Source organism: Lipotes vexillifer, unplaced genomic scaffold (genome assembly GCF_000442215.2).
Source record: "Lipotes vexillifer unplaced genomic scaffold, Lipotes_vexillifer_v1.1 scaffold1538, whole genome shotgun sequence".
Taxonomy (NCBI): Eukaryota; Metazoa; Chordata; class Mammalia; order Artiodactyla; family Lipotidae; genus Lipotes; species Lipotes vexillifer.
The window spans coordinates 36,285-57,670 of record NW_006774279.1 but is presented as its reverse complement, the minus strand read 5'-3'; the positions used below and the strand labels follow the sequence as shown (position 1 = coordinate 57,670).

The 21,386-nt window shown below is 43.2% G+C and overlaps 1 protein-coding gene across 1 annotated transcript in view; it reads right to left on the bottom strand.

Annotated features, from left to right (window-relative positions):
- Positions 1 to 21,386, bottom strand: part of LOC103081641 (dual specificity mitogen-activated protein kinase kinase 6-like) — a 35,364-nt gene that overhangs the window by 8,100 nt on the left and 5,878 nt on the right. The window contains 8 exon segments of the mRNA XM_007449049.1: positions 6,997 to 7,136; positions 8,546 to 8,623; positions 9,792 to 9,919; positions 12,593 to 12,644; positions 13,316 to 13,432; positions 14,249 to 14,368; positions 15,721 to 15,834; positions 16,412 to 16,460. Coding sequence (XP_007449111.1) covers positions 6,997 to 7,136; positions 8,546 to 8,623; positions 9,792 to 9,919; positions 12,593 to 12,644; positions 13,316 to 13,432; positions 14,249 to 14,368; positions 15,721 to 15,834; positions 16,412 to 16,460 — 798 coding nt within the window.

Sequence of the window (21,386 nt, the reverse complement as noted above, 5' to 3'; positions counted from 1 at the left end):
TGCTGAACCTGCTTGAGAGAGAAGCAATACACACAAATGTCTAAGGTCACGCCGCTGGTTTACGACCTCTTGGCTGAGGAAAGAGAAAGCACACGCAGCCAAGGACCTAGCAGTTACTCTTCTTAGAAATATCAATACTTGGTGGTCATACACTACTGTCCAGTGGCTCCCATTCATTCCGCTGTCTGTACACACAGACTTCTTAATCCCATTTGATACTGGAGGCAATAGTAATAAAACTGCAGTATGAAAGACCAACCCCTCACCCCTGTTCTTGACCCACCCCTTTATCCACCCGCAGCCTTAAAGTGGAAAAAAAAAAAGAAAAGAAGCAGTTTATTTGGAGTTGGAATCCCAGGTTACAGAATGGAGAAAAGAATGATTTTGAAAAGTATGATTTGCAAGGCAACCTACAGACTCCTCTGCCCTGGACCATAAAATCATACATGAAGGGAAAGGAAGTTTGCCTGGCGTTGAAGGAACCAAAAAGTGACTGATTATTGCATGGCTGGGATTTGTGCTAATGGATCATTTTGAGAAAATGAGACCTAGTATGTGTGACATGAGCTCTGTTCCACCCACAGAGGCTAACAGTTGAGGGGAGGGCTGGATACAGAACCAGAGAGTGAAACAGCTGAGATGCTTGGAAAAACTATGGTTTAAAAAAAACAAAAAAAAAAAAAAAAAAAAAAAAAAAGGAAGCCGTTGAACCAGAACAACTTAAAGCAGCCTACCCGTCGACTCCAGGCAATGCTGTGGGGAGAAGCCAGGGAACCTGAGACAGGGTACAGGTAGATGTGAGGACAGAAGTTTCAACCTGGAGCTGAGGGCAGATCTAGGACCCTAGTGACCTCACAGCCCAGACAACCTAAGAGAGAAAGTTTCATCTCAACTGAGGATAAAAATAAGATCGAATTAGCAAGAGGACTTATTGACTGTCACAGCTGGGTTGACATGGGAAGATGTGCCTGAGTGAAATGAATGACACATTGTAGCTCCCACTGATGACGCCATTGTACCTATATCCTGAGATTCTAAAAGGCTCTGTTGGTGGTTCTCGACTGCAGGTGGTTTTACCCTCCAGGGGACATTCGGCCATGTCTCGAGGCACTTCTGGTTGATGCAGCTGGTGAGGGGGGGGGGGAGCGGTTATTGGTACTAATAGGTAGAGGCCAAGGATGCTGCTAAGCATCCCATAATGCACAGGACACCCAACGATAAAGAATGATCCAATCCAAAATGTCACTAGTGCTGAGGTCGGGAAACCCTGGGCTATGTTTCCTAGGGCATTCCTCCCTGCTGCCCCCTCTAGCTCCTTCTCTGAAATGAAGTTGGCTTACAATCATCTCCAGCTGGTTCATCTCTCATTTGGGCATATCCTCATGTCTCCCTCCCCTCCCTGCCTTCCACCCCAGGAAACAAAAGTCTTTCTAAGTTCAAGAGCTAGTTCACCTAGAAAGAAACACGGAAGAAATGTGATCCCAGGAGCGTGGCTGACTTGCACAGAGACCCTAGGGAAAAAAGCAAACAGACTAATGTACAAAAGCCCTGAATTTCGGCTATTGTTCAAATCAAATCAAGAACCAGAAAGTCTTCTCTATAATCTGAACAATTTATCTTCCTAAAATCAGTAAGGAAAAGCACACATGCAACGTTAAATCCACACTCAGTAGTCAAGTGGTTGATTTCAAGTGGCCTATTTAGATGGACCTTTAGTCAAGCATCAAACCCTAAATCTACACAGACTCTGAAAAAGTCTCCTTGAAGACCACATCCCAACTTTCCATTCCCACCTCTCACTGGTCAACCCTGAACCAAGGAAATGATAGAAAGAAAAGCTTGCCTCTCAAATAATTCAAACGAACAATGCCCTCTTTTACCAACCTGAGTTCTTTGTGATATAGCTGATTTTTGACCTTCTATTTAGTACATAATGAAATGATACTCTCTCTTCTCATCACGTAGAAGAAATTAAATACTTTTTTTTTTTTAAGGAGAGGTCATTTTAAGTCAGGACGTCTTATCTTTTCACTTGTGGAAGTTTATGAAAATTTCTCCAAATTTTTTTGTATAAAGGAAATGCAGGGAAAATACCCCGAGTTGACCATCGTAAAGCGTTAAGAATTCCTAAAACCTCAGAGATCACTGTCAATAGGCTATTTCTTGACCTACGACCTCTGATTAGAAATCTCAGAATGTACCACAAGCACAACTGCAGAGTACTGTTGGAAAATATTTACACAGCAAACCAAGGCTATTTATTGAATTAATATAACTGATATAATCCATTCTCTCCATCTTTAAATCAAGAACACTTCAAAACATGGGCTAAGAATAGCAAAATACTCAGGATAAGGTTAGGAAAAAAAGCAAAGTTTCCATGTTTAATAGGAAGTGCTTGAAATTCAGTACAAAATAACAACTGTGGAGTTCAAAGCTACACCAATTTCTTTTTGGATTTGAGTCAGACTTTTGATTTTCAAGTGGCCTGTCATTTTCAAGCATGCAATTAGCTAACTGCCCTAATTCCTCTTCCAAATGCCGCAACACACACTCCTGACCGTAGCTGACACTGAAAAACAGCTTTATGCCGCCTTGAGAATTGCTAGCTTGAAGTTTGTGCTGACCAGAGGATTTCTGTCTATTTGAATTCCCCCTGACTGTTTCCAAGAAGGGCTCTTTGGTGCGTCCACAGGATAAAAACACAATGCGCCTCCCGAGACATACATTTGTCATAAGCTAAATAAACATCCAGTGCCTCTTTTTACTGTCCTTCCTGAACAAGTCAGGAACTATATTTGATTGTGTCTCTTTTGTACTAGTTCACACAGTATCAACATCTGGGTGGGCCTCTAACCATCTCCGATGGACATCGGGCTGGTGGACTGGGCGCTGAGCTCTTAAATAGGCCTAAAGGCACAGCAAGAAGGAAGTCAAGCTGTTTGGGCTCTTCACAGAGCTGGTCCCCAATGACCTTCCCTCAGTCCCCACGCCTATAACCTATCAAAAGAGGTTATGGTGAAAAACTCTAAGCCTGCCAAGATTCCATTTTCTGGAGAAAGTCAGTTGTGAAACCTTCTGTAGGACTAGAATGTAAGGCTTTTCTATTCCGATTTCTCTACCGTGAATCCCAAAACAAGGCCTAGATGGTCAGCCTCCCTGGCTCCAGGAACTCTTCAAAAGCCCTAAGATAAGAAAGCCAAGTGTAGGGAAAAAAGAGGAAGAAAATGTCAATCGCTGGTCCTGTTTCAAAATCAGTACAGAAAGGAGGGGTTTGTAAGGTATCGTTGCTGTTGTTTTCTTCAAGTTCATAAGGAATAAATGCCTTAACTTTCTTTTCTTTTCTTTTCTCTCCTCCCCGCACCCCTTACCCCAACTCAGAGGATAACGTTTCTCTGATGCTGCTACAAAAGAAAGATACCAGCCGGATCTCTGGGCTCTATCGTATCATAACTTTGGATATGACAGTGATAGCCAGTAAGTGCCTCTACTCCACCTCTCAAACCACACTTTACTGTCAACTGACCAGCAGTGACCAGAGGAGCGTGACTACCAAGTTGATCCCCTGGATGAAGGTGCGATGTCATCAGATGCTTACGGTGGACGCTTCCCGCGGAAGGTCACAGATACCCTGACAGGTCACCTAAGCCGTGAGTAGTGCACCCTTTTTCTTCTTCTGCATTTAACCCAAAGACAGACGTAGGAAATAAAAACACAGGTGCATCTTTCTCAAAATTTGAGATTCAGTTTTTCACTGTCCAAATCTGTAGTCCTTCGTCCCCACTTCCCACAAAGAGCTGGGCCTTTTGAGAAGTCCTGAGGGATCATAGCCAGACTACATCATACAAATACAAAACACACATAGAGGTCACTCAAAAAGGGGTCCTTTTACGAAGATGTGCCTCAGAAATACACAGGAAAATGGAGGAACCAGGTATAAAAGGGAGATAACACTCATAGGCTACATCTTTCTTTCATCAAGAAATAAAAGAGGTGTTTTTTAGGTAATGATCATTTTTCCATTCTTTCCACCCAGCCCCAAATCAAACTTAAAACTGTCAGTAATAAAACAAGTGAATACCTAGACTGCCATTGTGGGCAGGTGTGTATCTGTATGCTAATACATGTGAAAAATAAAATTGCTTCCGTAAAGATCTAAGCCATTCATAAAATCCCCGCCAAAAATCAATACTCTTTTTTGAAGTATTAGACAACTTTCCCAACTCAGTTGACTTCAAAATAATGTTCACACTAAGGGGGTATCAAAGAAAATATATTGGTGGTTGACGGTAGGCAAAAAACGATGCACCTGGCATCTGAAACAGGAGAGCCTGGGACTCTTAAAAAATCCGACTGAGGATAAGTAGGAATGCTCATAAAATTCAGAATTAATGCTCCCCTTCAACTTCTCAGTTCTCATACCAACAAAAATGACTGTTTTACACAGTCGATCTTAGGTATCAGACTCTACAGGAGCTGCCACACTCAGAAGTCTGAGGAAGAATTTATTCTTTGACAACTTCAAAGTTAAAGCGATTTGAGTTTTGTTTCAATTATTATTATTATTGTAAGTAAGCCCATAGACAAGCTAGTCCGGCTGACTTGAGTGCAAATGAAATGACAAAGAATCAACAGTATTAACGGAATTAACAATTCTGAGAAAGCTGGGAAGTGTCTATGGCTCAAAAATTTTAGATTAATGAACCATAGTAGCTGGGACTAAAAATGAGAGAAAACGAGAGGGAAACAGAGACCTCAGAGGGGTGGCCATGAGGACACTCTTAGGCTGTGCAGCAGGGAGGGCCGGCCAGGGCGGCTGCTACATGAAGAGCAGTAGCACAGGTATCTGCACCTTCCACAAACGTGTGCGTGCGCTAAAATTAGAAAACATGTATTTTTTCCAAAGCTTTCGTTTTTAAGATATCTGTAAAAAGCTTTAACACTCTGACTCTTTAGGGGACGTTCTAAGTAAGAGAAGAAAACTGGTAAAAGAAAAAGTCATCCAACGATTTTTCAGTAAATTGCAGATGAAAAGGAGCTTTCTGAATAGGAAGCAGTTAATAACGGGTCCCTAGAGCATAGATGTGAATCATGGGTTCTCACCGCAGCCCTAGAGTAGAAGGATTTGAGAACATTTGGACAGGACTGATATTCAGGACGCTCCCCAGGCCAATTAGATCAAAGTCTCTGAGGCCGAGGCCTAGGTGACGGCACATCTTAGAAACGAGCAGCCAGAGTTGAGAACTGTCGGATTAAACCGCTGGTTCACAACAGGCAGCGTGGCTCTCTCAGACCTTTCACACCAGCCTTGCTCTTAGCAAGGCTTCCTGAAGTTCCCAGAATCTTGGGAAAGGGGGCCAGGTGGGAGAAAGCTTACAAAGTGGAGAGCTTGAAAAGGCTTCCTTACAGAAGGTCCTTCTCCATTATCACCCTCCTGGAAAACTGTCAGTGTGTGAACTATATCCAAGATGCCTCAATCCATTTCCTAGGTGACCTTTAAACATTTGAGGGTAAGGAAAACAAAAACCAAAACCAAAAACCAAGTTCTCAAAACCGGAAGGCAAAAGGCGGAAGCCATCTCAGCCTGGCCAGGTGTGCCACCACTCCCTGCATACTCAGGCAAGGAGAGCAGAGAGGAGGACGCATCCCCAGAGCCCAGAGGATGCACGTATTAGGAGGACCCAGCAGCACACTGTCCTACAGCCCTCTCTGGCCATTCAGCCAAAACTACACCAGAAACAAACTGTGGCAGCTCAGCCTCATATATCCTTCGGGAAAAGTACCCGGGGTGACATGGGCTTAGAGCCGATGGAAAGTCTAAGGGCCTTAGTTTCGTAAGCAATAGGCAGCTGCTTGGTCTTAATCATGTTTCCTAATAAAAACCATATTCAGAAGGCTTCTTCCAAAGGGCGTGGAGGCCAAGGAACAATAACCTTGAGGAAGCCAGACTCTGAAGCAGCCTTCAGAACACCAGCCCCTTCCTTAGCAGCCAGCAGCCAGACTGCCCTTCTCTAAGGATCGCAGCTGGGCTTCTCGCCACCTCTGAGTCCCTTCCTCCAAGTCTCATCTGCTCCGGAGGCGCCCAGATAAACCACCTCATCTCCAAAGCAGCTTCCTCTTTCCAGCATCACCTGCGATTATTAGTATCAAAGCATGCCAAGCATCATGTTCCCTACGCAGACAGAAATCACTAGATTTTCTGGAGAAAACAATCCCCTCTCCAGGTTTCCTCAATTCCACTTTCAATTTCCATGAAAACAAAGTTTACAGCATTAGCACGGTTCCTTCCAACTTCTTTAATTTTCCATTCTCAGACGCCCCCCCCCCCCGCCCAGTACTGTACACTGTACACTTATGGGCAAGCACATCTGTAAGTTAGCAAGTGTTCTGTAAGAATCAGCCTACAGACACTAGAACTACTGTGTACGATTCTAGGTACCTAAGGAAGGCTCTGAAAGTAGCCTCTGTCTTCTTATCCAGGGTGGTTCTTTGTGTCATACCTACTCTTCATCCCTAACCCTCCAGTGGGTCCCCCGCCTTTCTCTTTATGCTCCAGTCAACATCACATGGCTTAAAACTCCCATGAAAGAGTTTCTCCCCTTTGCGGTACGATGCACGGTGTCCCTTCTGCCTGGAATACCTCTTCCTCCCCTATTTCCCTTTCGCTTGGACGTACCTCACAGGGTCCCAGCCCAGCATTTATTTCCTCCAGAAACTCAACCCAGCGCTCTTCCTCTGTGTCCCCCAAATACCCTGTGCATGTCTCCATGTCTGGACTTGCAGTGTGGACTAGAATGACTGACTGTGAACATGCCCTCCTTGGCTCTGAGCTCAGCGGGGGAGGGGCAGAGCCATCTTCGTTGCTCAGCAGCAAGGACGGGGCCCGTCAGTGCTTTGGGGATGGATGCATGCATTGTGGATTAAAACGACCAGGGGAAAGTCATGAGAACTCCTCTTGTTTCTTCACGCTGGCCTCTGAGAGACGGGCTCTCTTACCACTGTGAGGTAAAATCAGCAAACTCTTCGGAGAACTTGTCTGCGGGGAGTTGTGGCGACGGCTCCTCCACCACCTGTTTGAGCTGCTGAAAAGGAGTTCCCCACGAATCATAGGGAAACCGAAGGATGGCCAGCTCGATCTAGAGGGGAGAGGGACACAAGGAGACAGGAGCTCACACGGGGCTGCTTAGGTAAAGAGGGGGTCCGCTCGGGAATCCGCTTGGCTCCAGGAGAGCCAGAGGGAGGCACGATGGTGACCATCAGGTAAACTGGGGGAGGAAACGAATGCTGTGTTCTCTAGCAGTTTTCCTCCAAGTCCTAGTGCTAGGGGTTTGCAGATGACGTCGTACCAGAGACAGCCACTTAAGCCGACTTAAAACTGGGTCCTCCCTAAAACCCGGTGTGGCACTTCATAAAATTGTAAGCCAGCAGTATGAAACTTCAGGATGTAAAGCGACCAGGTTTTCAAATGTTGAGTCTAAAAAGTAATTCTCGCCCTAAGACTCTTACAGAGCTGTACATCTGCTGCCATCTGCTGGGCGCGTGCTAGAATTAAAAACAAACAAACAAAAAAACTAGGACCAAATGACTGATCTTTTTTTGGACTCGAGTAAAGGCCACTTTGCTGTGACAAGATCACGTGCTTTCTGGGCAGGGATGTGAAATAACTCACAGGATTTAATCAGCTGCTGTGTCTGGGAAGGAAACAGGACCACCGTGGATCATTCCAGACCTTGGTGATACACTGAAAATTTATAATCAGCAAAGTTACAAATCAGGCACTCATTGTGTACCTTTAGGGCTGTGCCTGAGAAAATTATCCTGTGCGCTACTATGTGTTTGGGCTATACCTGTACTCAACAGCCAAGACTTCTGTCATAACCATGTTCTGGGAAGCTGAGCCCGTGTCCTGGATAACAAAGCTCTATCAGGGTCTGGGCAGGGGATAGATTTGGAGTTTGGGATTGACATGTACACACTGCTATATTTAAAACAGATAAACAACAAGGACCTGCTGTACAGCACAGGGAACTCTGCTCAATATTCTCTAATAACCTAAATGGGAAAATAATTTGGAAAAGAATAGATACATGTGTAACTGAACCACTTTGCTGTACACATGAAACTAACACAACATTGTTAATCAACTATGCTCCAATATAAAATAAAAATTGGAAAAAAAAAAAGCTCCATCAGGGTCCACACACATTAGCGCTCTTTGAGTAGCTTAAGCTTCTGCATGCCTAAGAAAACTATCAGGAACGGTAGTCAGACCCTCTCATTTTACAGATGAGGACAGTGAGACAGTCTATGTGATTCCTTCAGTGAATCAGGGGCACACAGCTACTTGGAGGTAGAATCAAGAGAACTGTGTTTTGTCCAATCCCAGTTCCGTATTTCTGCTACTCCACACTGCAAACAATGGTCGCTCCAAATCTCCTGCTGTCTCAGACCAGCGTCTCAGGCACCTGCCTCTTGTTCTCCAGGTCCACCCCATTCCAACTTCATGCCCCGAACACCCTGGTCCACGATGATTATCATACACTACCATAGTGATGCCCAGACTCCAAATGTCGGACTTCACGCTGTATCCCTTCTGGTTGAGCTCTGGATTTATTCTCTCGGGCTGGAAAGGAGACAGAAAAAGACAGCTGAGATGACATTCTTGGCTCCATAAAGGCTCAGGGCTGAGAGTGTCACCAGCTGCCCAGTGAGTTGCTGTGAGCTGTTAACATACCTCCCAGGCCAAGAGGCTCACTAACTACAGTAAATAACAACGTCTCCATGGGATTTCCCTCATTCTCCACACGTCTTTTCTTGGAGACAGTAATGGATCAAAGTCCCCTCTCAATTCAAAAGCAATTTCAATTCTGCCTTATGAAGAACATGATATACACTATAAAATTACTTTGTCAGCCTAGAAGTTAGTTGCCTTGTTTAAAAGACCAACGGTCCAGAACTCAGTAAAAAGAGTCAACAAGAGTCGCTGGGCTACTGTCTGGTGTTAATAGACCTCGACAACTTTTAGCTAAACATGGACAGGAAGCTTTTAAATTCCAAGAGCAAGTTCATTTCCAAGTAGAATATTTACAGTAGAAGTCCCTTAAGTTAAAGGGAGTCCCAAGGTCTCTGCTAACGACAATGAACCTTCATAGCTATGAGGTTCCTTCAGGACTCACTTAACTGACTTGTTTGGGGAATTTAAATTCTTTCTTCTGTTCTCTTCTCAACAAACAAGGCAGCATTCCCCTGTAACACAGTGTGGAAAATTGTGTGGGCTCTGTGTATTACCCACGTGCTTTTTCAAAGAATATACCTCTTTGCCTGATATTTTTAAAGAATGATTGGTAGAAACATAGGCAACGTAATTCATTGCATATTTTTAATTTTTATTTTATTTTTCCAGTTTTATTGAGATATAGTTGACATATAACATTGTGTAAGGTTTTTTGTTTTGCTGTGTTTTTTTGGCCACACCAAACAGCATGTGGGATCTTAGTTCCCCAACCAGGGATCAAACCCGCACCCCATGCATTGGAAGTATGGAGTCTTAACCACTGGACTGCCGGGGAAGTCCCCTTTACCTGATTTTTTTTTTTTTTTTTTTAAAGAATACATATGAAGCAAGGGATTCAGTATTTCAGACAGGAAATATTAAGAAAAAAGAAGATGCAGAATATTTCTTGCATCCTAGGCACATCTCTGTTTTCCCTCCCTGGCCGTCCCTTTCCTATTTCCTGGCATGGTTTGAAGGCAGTTACATTCTCGATGCTACCCCCAGCTGCTGTACTTACGGCCATGTACGGTTTGCATCCTGCATCGATAGTTTTAGCGACGGAGTCAACAAGGTAGCCGCTGATTCCAAAATCGCACATCTTCACCTGGCCCAGGGTGTTGATGAGCACATTGGAAGGCTTGACATCTGAAAGCAAGAACAGTCAGGAGCCCAGAGTGGTAGTAGCCTCCCTCTACCACCAGGGGCCCTGGAACCTCCCTTCCTCCTTCCCCTTCACTTTCTTCTCAAGACCCAATGCAGAAGTAACCGCCACCCCCATGACACAACATTGTAAATCAACTCTACTCCAACATAAAATAAAATTTTTTTTTAAAAAAGAAAGAAAAACATCAAAGCTGAGAAAAGGGGGAAACAATCAACTTGATTTTCTCCTTTTCTTTTTTTTTAACTCATTTTCAAATGTTTTATTTCAATTTACAAAAGTAGAATTTACTAAGTTGATTTGGATTACGGAAAGCTTAGGAAGAAAGAGAAAGGACATTCTTAGATACGTGGAAGATAGACCATAAAAAATGATTTCAACAGTGTTCAAAATGAATAGTCACAAAAATGTTTTTCATTAGTTCATTCAGTCTAATGTCATTAATTCTTGTTCTGCTGGATCTTGGGTTAGTAGTCTGCTTTCTATTTCAGCGGTCCCCAACCCTTTTGGCACCAGGGACCGGCTTCGTGGAAGACAATTTTTCCACGGCAGGGATGGCGGTCGGGGATGGTCCAGGCCGTAGTGCGAGCGATGGGGAGCCGTGGGGAGCGGTGGGGAGCTGTGGGGAGCGGCAGATGAAGCTTCACTCGCTCGCCCACTGTTCACCTCCTGCTGTGCAGCCCAGTTCCTAAGGCACCGTGGACCAGTACCAGTCCAAAGCCCAGGGGTTGGGGACCGCTGTTCTATTTCACGTTGTGTCCTTGTCGGATTGGGAATCCATCAATGGAAAAAACTGCTTCCTCTATCTAATTTCTCATCTTTATTGCCCTCGTACATGCAGTAAGAACTTAAAAATTGATGATTGAATCAAACGCCTAGCCCCATGGGCCAGTCATCTCTGTTAATGTTAGATGAGTAAGTTCTAGAGATCGGCCGTTACAACATTGCCCCTGTAATGAACAATTCTATATTGTGCCCCTTAGAATTTGTTACGAGGGTAGAGCTCATGCTAAGTGTTCTTGTGACAGTAAAATAGTGTTTTAAAAGCCCGGTTCATAATGATCTGTTGTGCATTTAGTGGAATGAAAAGGCAGACTGTGACATAACGATACACCAAATACGATCAAAGCAACCAGTTTTGATGGATGCTTCTGCCGGAAGTGTGTCAGAGGTCACAAGGTGTTAACTCATCATAAACCCAGATATTCCAGACCAGGAGGCAGGTCACAGAATATACATGTGGATAAAGAGGTTTCATTCTACAGTTCTTAAATGAATCCTTCAGTCTCGAGAGAGATAACACACTCCCCAAATAGATGAACCATTGTTATGTCTCGATAAAGGAATTAGAAATTACAGTTAACTTTTTCCCTAGTGACACTTTTCACAAAGGGCATGTACTCAAGAAAGTTATTCTAAAAACTTTAAAAACTATCCTTTATAGTTTTTCCCTTAAACTAAACAACAGATATACAAATTTCATTTTATTATTTTTTATACTTTATAAACATTCTCTACTATGAATGAAACATTTTATAGTTTTGAGATAAGCCTTTAAAAATCAGTTTCACATTTGTGCATAATCCACATTCGTCTTCCTATATCTGAATTCCTTCCCACTTCCTTCTTTTCCTCCTCCTCCCCATTTTCCCCGTTTTTAAACATAACAATGAATAATAATAATAACAGTCATAATAGGAATACTGTTTGAAGCATCTTACATTACTTTCAGGCTCAGAGAGTGTAAGAATTATCAAACCACAATACCCTACTGGCGATCAGTACTTCCCATAAATTTTTTCAGGGACCTGATTCACCGTATCTCTTCCGAGCAGCTGTGGTCCTCGGCTGTGGCCCCCCCGGACTAGTCACCTCTACTTCTTCCACATGTGGAACGTTCATATTTTCAATGTGGTTTTTCCCCAGGTGTTTGTTATATATTTGTCTTATTTCCCTATCAAGGATCCCTGTGTAGAACTTAAATAAGAATATATTTTCTTTTCAGATACCTGTCAGGGCATCTGTTATAGTGCTGTATAAACATAGTGCTGTGTAAACACATAGTGCTGTGTAGATGTTGGACAATGATTGCAAAAGGTATACGGACGGTTGGAGGCATGGAAGAAAGAAGGATGGATGGAGGCATGAAAAGATAATGGGAAGGGAGAAGAGGAAGAGCCATATCTTCCAGTGTTTTCATCGTATTCTGACTCCTGCTGTCTGAAAGGGCTGTGCTTTATACCACTTTCATGTGCACAAGAATCACCTGGGAATCTTGTTAAACTGCAGATCCTGATTCAGCTGGTCTTGGGACCCATGATTCTGCCTTCTAACAAGCTCTCGGGTGACGGCCAATACTAGGTGAATTTTTATCTTATTCTCTAAAGTTCTCAATGGGTAATACCACAGCTCTGCTTGGTAACAGGCATTTTATATTCAAGTTTTAATATAAAGCCCACGTCTTCTGATGCCCTCAGACAAGCTAAAGAACAGCTACTTGTATATGATTTTGCTAATATCCGGTCCCAAAGGGAAGCCCCTCCATTCTCTTGCCTGACTCAATTCCATCCACTGGGGAGGGGAAAAAAAGATAAAACTCAGGTAAAAGAAATAAGATTGATAAAAGGAACAGCCAAGGCAGCTCCATGGATACTTACCTCGATGAATGACAGAGAGCTTACTGTGTAAATGTTCTAATGCTTTTACAATCTGCAAGAGAAACACAAGGTGGGTTTACTCCCCCCATCACTGGAAAGAAACTGAATGTTAAGCATATCCAGGTTGATCATCCCTGGCTTAAGGTCACAAGGAGAAGTATCTTCTCAGATAGTGGTTCCCATCCAGGAAAACACACAGCACACCATACGAACTGGATTCCGCACACCAGAGAGCACTATACCCCATAGCAGAGAGGATGTCTCACTCATACATTTTGATTTTCATTTGGCCTCCAGCATTTTTTTCTCTCCACCCTCCTGGGCCTCAGGAACCATGAAGGGAGCAGCCCTTCATTTCATTTTCTCCTGCTTCCTCCTCGGCCTATTGATCCTAAGAAAACATTTAAAACTCTACAAATGAAAACCAAAGTCAACTAGTATCAGGACAGAGACACAAGGAAAGTGGTCATACCAGATGAATGGACTGCTTAGAGGCACTTTAACTGAGAGTTTACCCAACCAAGTCAGGAGCAGACTCTTTTACATAATGCCCAGGAAGAAAAGCATTAGCTGATCCATCCACAGATGCACTCATGCATTCAACAGACACGTACGGGATGGGAGCTATGGTCCAGGTAGTGTTTCCCCATACTGGGGGTACAGGGACACATAAGGCCCAGACTTCTCACATGCTCCTTGAAGTAGGGTTCCTGATGTACTCACAGAAACTGCTATTTTCCCTAAGATGTCCTCTGGAATTGTTTGGCCTTTATCAATCACTTGTTTGTAGAATTTATCTAGGGACGTGTCCATGAGCTCCATGCAGATCCAGACATCCCCCTAGAGGCCGGTCGGTTCAGAGGTGGTCAGAGAGGATGGAAAAGGGAAAAAAGGAGGAAACAGTTAACACCTGTCAGGAAGAACGCACCGTTTCTTGCTTGAGTTTTGGAGGAAATGTACTAATCCCTTCAAGCTCTCAAAGGGATTTATAAACAGGCAAGATTACCTCCAAAGAGCAAACTAGCAGACAGCCAAGCTGACTTGCGGGTGATCACCCACTCCTTAATGAAAACTAGGATCTACACACTAATAGCCACAAGCAGTAGAACTCGGAAGTGTAAGCCTTTACTGTCACTGCCCTCCAGGAGTTAAGTCCAGGTACCTACTCCATGTCTGACCTCCCATGCTGACTGCTGGCGGCAGTTTATCAAAAGGCTGGTTTTAAGAGGGAGATGAAGCATCGTAACCCACATCATCGTGAAGTGAAAAAGAGGCAGAGCAAAGAGGTAAAGGTCAGCCCACATGGTACACAGGGCCACCTGAAGTATAGCAAGAGGCCAAAAGACCAGAGGATTTCAGATTTTAAGCAATCTATCCAAATCAGTCTACAGACTCTTGCTAGAGACAGTTCTGGCAAAACAGACAAACCAAAACAGAAAGGAGAAAGGGGGTCTCAGCATTTTAAAAGGGCTAAACGCATTTGAAAATATCGTGGTTTCAAGCCAAATTTGCACCAACATTTCACAAGCATGAAACTCTACAGAAGACACGTCAAGCAAGAAAGAGCACTGTGACTGTGTATGGCACTTATGTGATCAGGGAAACTTCTTGTTAAGCTATCGCTCTCCTTGGAGTTTGAAGGGAAGGATCACCTACCTCACGGAAGAGTGCGCCATAAAAGGTGACCGTAAAAGGACAGTCCACGGTCCTCATGGAAATATCCAAATCCATCAGTAACCTTTTCTGCTCCTGGCTATTTACTGTGGCCCGGATCCGCTGAATGGGAATGCATGAAAAATGTATGGTTACTGCTCCGAGGATGAGTCTGGTAGTAAGGCAGGGACCTTGAAGCGTCCCATCCTGAGAATAGTACCAAAATCCACAGCACAACTTCCAGAAACAACCCTTCAAATACCTACCCTAAAGGATTAGCTGTTTGTAACGAATGAAAAGTAAGGAAGACTGTTATTCATTTGATTTCCCGAATAATCCCCAGTAAGGAGCAAACTGACAATATATTTTGGAGAGTGTGCAAATGTTTGGGAATGCATTTCCAAGTTATGAATACAGTCTGATTTATTATGCGGGTTTAGTGCAAACAGGTCAGAGTATTAATTGGTTTGGGGCTGATTTGGGGTCCTATAAAAAAGAAAAAGCCAAAAGCCCCTCTTTGTGAACAAGTAAGAATATTTGGACTGAACAGCAACTGTAAGAGAATTGATTCAGGAAAGGAAAGAGGAGGAATCAAACCGAAATGGAGAAACCGTTCATTCCTACCCCAGGGCTTCTGAGAGAAGAGAAACTTGTCACACCAGCAAATGTAGCCTTACAGAAACACGATTATGTCATTAAATGACAAGACGATATAATATCACGAGGCTTTTTCACATTTTTTGCCTACGTAGCAAAGAGCCTGCAGAAGAAGAAACTGAAACATCTACGAGGTTCGGGACAGACCTGTCCATCCTCCAAAAACAGGCATCCCGTCATCTGAGCAACCACATTCCTAACAGTTCATCTAGAGGTAATACATGGGTCATTCTCCAGGGTCCTTCCAACATCTACTCAAGAAATTTGCAATGATTCTAAATTTCTTTCTATAGCTCAAAAGCTATGCAAATTTGCTCAAGAAGATTTTACCCTCCTTTTTCCCACAAACGGAGACAATTTCCTCCCTCGATTCGGGTTTCCTGATTTTCAGGGACAGTTCTTTAAAAGCAACAGAATAAGGGTTAAAAAGACACTTGCGAGACACAAAACCCAAATGCCATATGTGAGCTCTTGTTTGGATTCTGATTTGAAAAACCAGCAGGAGAAAAAACAGCAACAACTATTAGGTGACGTTGAAGAGCTATTAGTGATTCTTTGACGTGTGATGATGATGCGGTGGTTGCACAAAAAATTAAAAGGAGGGGTCGGACTTATCAGTTAAAAAACCTAGTTGATGTAACTCATGCCAAGGAAGCATTTTTCACATATTTGGAGGGGAATATTGTTCCCTATGAATAAGCTTTTCTGTTTCACCCCACGGAGGATTGTTTTGCTTATATGAAAAGAGCTGGTTTGCGCTTGAGATGGACAAACACATAAATCAGGGATGGAAAACGTTTGGGGAAGGGGAACTCTACCTTCACCGCCATGATCTGCCCGCTGGGCACATGCCGCATCTTCTCCACCACCCCGTACGCCCCCCGGCCCAGCTCCACTATAGGCTCCAGGTCATCCGCCTTCACCTCAAAGTTCTGCAGGAGAGAAAAGCAAGAATACAATAAGAAAAAGGGAAATAAACTGGACACAGGCTACCTTGTCCTCTCTCTACTTTCTCCCAGCGTTCTAGGGGCTCTTTCTAGTCCAGAACTTTCTGGTCTAGACGCTTTTCCAAGCAGCTACTGAAAGCAAGAAGTGCATGGCAGATGGGTAGACCCTACTGCACCTGCTCGTCACGGGCAATACAGACATCCAGCTCCGACTGAGCCTCCACGTTGCTCAGTGAAGGCTAACTCTGCACCGTGGTTCTTCAGCCCTGCCCCTCGTTTGTTGGCTGATGGCAGCTAGATCTAGGCCTGGACTTCGACGAATCCACCCAAAGAGCACCATCTACTCGCTTCAAATACCTCCCCTCAGGACCACAACAGCCCGATTTCAGTTCGACATTCAAAACAGCAAGAGCTCCACAGACCACTTGCGTTTACATTCAGACTTTATTGACCCACAGCCCCTGACAGCATGTTACCGAAAATACAGTTTTTTCGTTGGCCAGTTGGAAAGCATCCATGTGAAATGGTCACGATATTAACTGGCAGACATGATTTTTCTCACCTGATTTCCAATAGAAATGCAAGCTTTGGAGTCCAAATCTCGAGGTGGCCTAAGAAAGAGAAGGGGAGGAAAAAAAACATGAGACATTTAGTCAAATACGACCTTCCCAAATCAGATGCGACTGGAGAGATCTTTCCTTAGGAATAAGGTGAAAGCTCATGGGTAAAATAAAGCAGCATAAAGGGGTTGATAGTGTGGGATTTGGAATAAAATACATTTGCATTTAAATCACCTAATCTCTGAACTTCCATTTCTTTTTAAAATTTATTTTAATTTATTTATTTTTGGCTGCGTTGGGTCTTTGTTGCTGTGTGCGGGCTTTCTCTAGTTGCGGTGAGCGGGGACAACTCTCCCTCGCGGTGCGCGGGCTTCTCATTGCGGTGGCTCCTCTTGTTGCAGAGCGTGGGCTCAGTAGTTGTGGCTCGCAGGCTCTAGAGCGCACGGGCTTCAGTAGTTGTGGCTTGCAGGCTCAGCAGTTGTGGCTCGCGGGCTCTAGAGCGCAGGCTCAGCAGTTGTGGCGCTCGGGCTTAGTTGCTCCACGGCACGTGGGATCTTCCTGGACCAGGGCTCGAACCCATGTCCCCTGCACTGGCAGGCGGATTCTTAACCACTGCGCCACCAGGGAAGCCCCCATTTCTTGTTTAATACAAAGATATTAGTACACTACCTCATGGAGTAGGAGTGGGTATTAAATGAGATATTCTAAGTAACATGCTTAGCAGAATCCCTGGCATACAGTACATATTCAATAAATATGAGTCATATATATATAGTTATGTGGATAATTACTCTACTCTAGTGAGCCCCTGTATAAGTAATTATATTCTTATAAGGAAGTAAAAGTACTAGACTCTTCTTTCATCCGAGAGCATCCATGTGCCCAATTATCCCACCACTTTTTCCACAACTGTTTTAACAAAAAGAAACAATAATATGGTTCTTTTAACTCACAGAATTCATAGATCACAGGAATTCCAAATCTATCTAATCCTGCCTTTAAGATGGAACAAAGGTCCAGACAGGTAAAGTGACTTGCCCAAGGTCACGACTAACCCAGGCCTCCTGATTTTCAGGTCAGAATCCTTTCTGTTCTACCAGGCTGGCATACCCAGTTGTGATATTTCTTCTATACATAGTGTACTCACTATCCAGGGGTCATCTCAGCAGCTGAGGTTCGCTGCTTTTATGTCTCCATTAGAGAAAACAGAGTCTCTTCTCATGTGTGTTTATTTCCCCTACTTCTCCGCTAACTTGGCTGATAACAGTCCACGTATGAGAAAGATACTTGGCTTTGGCTGTACACCTAACTGTGAGCCTAGAGAAGCCCTTGCTTCAAATAAATACACCAAAAGCATCCTGACAAAAGTAGTAAATGCCAAGAAACACAGAAAACATAACATACAACAAACAAAACACACATAACAAACACAACATAACAAACTTGTTAATATGATCAAACGAATAAAGCGATAGGAGGCTAAAGACAAAAGAATCCCGGTGTTGCCTGAACAAAGGGCGACCAGAAAGGGTGGAAATGCAGGTGTCCCCAAGGGGACATTCCAGGTTAGAATTATACAGAAAAATACAAGGGAAGAAGAAAGGAAGAGAGAAAAAAATCCTTGGCCAATGACAATTTTCCCAGCTGAAACTGACTAAATAAAACAATAAGTAAAATGTAGGAACATAAACACGGATACACACATGAATCTAAGATTTTAAGGGCAAGCCTTCCCTCACCTTAAAAATCTCTTTGAAACGTATAGAAAACCTAAAATAAAGTTTTTCTATAGTAACTTAAAACCAGGACTGAGAGGGAGGGATAAAGAGGAAAACACACACACACACACACACACACACACACACACACACACACACACACACACACGGCAGTGATGTTTTCATATATCTTGTGTTTCTGAGCAGGGGATTTTTCTTCAGAAACACTTTCCAGAGGAATTAAATTTCTGAAAACCTGATTTCTCACTCTTAAAACCTCCAAAGCTCTTTTTCTTTAGTTGTCACAATTTGTTTGTAGGAATTGCAATGGAACTTTGATATAAAGACAAATGTTATTTGAAATGTGACTAATCTAAACAGTAAAAAATCCTTTGCAATTGTTCGGACGCTTCCTTTTAAAAAGAATGAAGTAACAGAAAAGGTCACTAGTTATTTGGGGCTACGTCCACGCGCTTGCCGTCCAGCGCGAGTGCTGGGTGAGACCTCCTCCAGGTCTGACATTCCAGTATTCATACCAGGGCTCTGCAAATTACAGTCCATGACCCAGCTGTGGGTAAATTCTACACATTTAAAGGGTTGGAAGAAACAAACGACAAAGCATCTTCGGCAGAGGCCATGGTGGCCTGGGTAGCCCCAAATATTTACTATCTGGTCTTTTGCACAGAAAGTTTGCTGACTCCAGCTTTATTCTAACCTTGCATGACAACTTTACCTCACAGGAGGGTTTCACGCCATTTTCCAGAAAGAGAAAAACGAAACCCAGAAAAATTCAGTGATATGCTGAACAGACAGTCCTCAACAGAGCTGAAAATAAAACTCATGTCCCCCAAGTCTCAGCCTTGACCTAAGGAGAAGGGGGTAGAGGCTGAAAACTGGGCTAAGTGCTTTACCCGCTTCTCCTATCATTAAAACACACACACACACACACACACACACACACACACACACACACACACACACACACACACACACACACACACACACAACCTACCTACCTACCTATAAGTGTCATTGTTCTCATATTCCAGATCAAAAACTGTTTGGTGTCACCTTGAGCTAACTTGCTCCCAAGTGGTGAAGCTATGATTCAGTCCAAGTTTGACTGAATCAGAGAAAACTTCCCCCATACCCAGGCCCCCTCTAATGAAAATGACCACCCACCCACCATGAGGCCTACAGGCTCAGCGAGTCTGCCAAAAGCATCAAATGATGGACTGAAATGGACAGCTTGTATTGGGTTAGTTGACACTGTATCCTGTCCAAGGCTGGGCATATCCATTTGCCTGGGGCACCAAGTCTGTGCAGGAGGTTTAAACTGTGCGTGGACATTCTCTGTTGCTTATTCACTATTTCAGTGTTCTGGGGAAAGAACCAAACTTATTATGAAACTCCTAACCCTGGAAGGCCAAAGGTATTCCAAAGGTCACCTGCTATTACTTTTTTATATAAGCAACCAGCTTCGGTTTATTAAAATAATTATTTATTTATAATTCTACATGAGTAATGAGGTTACTGGTTACTATTATAATTATTATTCACCTATAATAATGTTTATTAATAACAATGTGTACTTATTACCTAATGATAATATTTATTAAGCATCTCCGTGGGCCAGAGACCATGTGAGACCCTTTACATCAAATATCTTCTTTAATTTTCACAACTCTTAGAGGTGTTAGCTCTATTTTAATGTGAAGAATTGACATTGAAACAGACTAAATAATTTAAGAGATATCATCAAAGAGATGGTGACACTGGAACACAGAGCGACGCCACGAAGTCTTCTCAGCTGCAGAAATAAAAGATCCTGCCTCTGATGGATAGCCATGGGCTGTTTGGCTGTAGTCACGAGCAGTCTAACGTGTGGCTAAGAGCACATGCTTGAGGGTCAGAGAACCCTCAGTTTGTATGCCACCTCTTCCACTTATTAAGTGAAATAATAATGATAATAACAACAACACTTAGAGCGACACTCATTGAGAAATTACATTGGAAAATGCACGAAACTTGACACTGAATATGGACTGTGACATCTAATCCCCATAGCAACGCCATCAGTGTTTGTTCCCGTTTTTCACAAGGGGGAACTAAGGCTTCGAAGGGTTAGGTAACTTGCCTAAGATATCCAACTGGGGAAGTTCAGATCTCAGATGGGAGCCCAGGCGTTCCAGCACCAGAACCTGGGCTCTTGGAGCTCAACTGCTTTGAGCAGGGCCCCTGACCCTTGTATAGGTCTGTCTTCTCACTTATGAAGTGAGAGGAGTAACAACTGCCTCTGAGTTTCTTGTGAGGATTAAGTGAAAGAATACTGACTAGCATGGAATCGATTTAGAATTAGTTGCTGCCGATCAAGTGAGGGAACAGCCCAGAAACCTGAGTCAAAGACACATTGGCATCAGTGACTCAAAGAAAAAACTCAAGTGAGGAGACCACACACGTGGCCCTAAAAAGAATGGGGCTCTGTCCCGGTCTATTTATTTGTGTGTAGTTCAGCAGAAGGTGGCAGGGTATATATAAATGGCAAGAGTCACCAAGCCAACCTCACAAAATTGCCAAGAAAAACTCACAATGAGGAAGCTCCTTTTTTAGGAGTAAATATTTCAGCCTCAGTATTAAAATAATAATAACAACAACAGCAGCAATAATCCTGTCCGTGAGCTAACGTGGGACAGTCTGCAGGCATGCCGGGACCTTGGTTGGCTTTACAGGATGAAACAGAAAAGTACATTCAAGGCTTATATTCTACCACATGAGGGAAAGACAACAAAGAAACTACTTTTACCTTTGCATAGGTTTTTATTCACTTTTTTATAGCAAGCAAGGATTTAGGGTGGTTTTCAAAAATTCATTAAAAAAAACCCCGAAAATTAATATAAATTAGAAGGTGAAGACTAGCAAATTTTAAAGGGAAGGAATAAAAGACAGCTGGAAAGTGGATATGAGAATATATCCCGAAGGAAATGATAAAGAGCAGAAAAATATCAATACACCATTCAAATGGCTACAACAAAAAATAGTGGCGTCACCAAATCTTGGACAGGATGTAGAGAAACTGAATCACTTATACATTGCCGGTGAAAATGCAAAATAATATAGCCACTCTGGAAAACAGTTGGGCAATCTCTTAAAAACTAAACACACACTGCCACCAGCAATTCCACTAATGGGTATTTTCCTCCCAGAGAAATAAATGTTTATGTTCACACAAAAACCTGTACATGATTGTTCATAGCCTTAC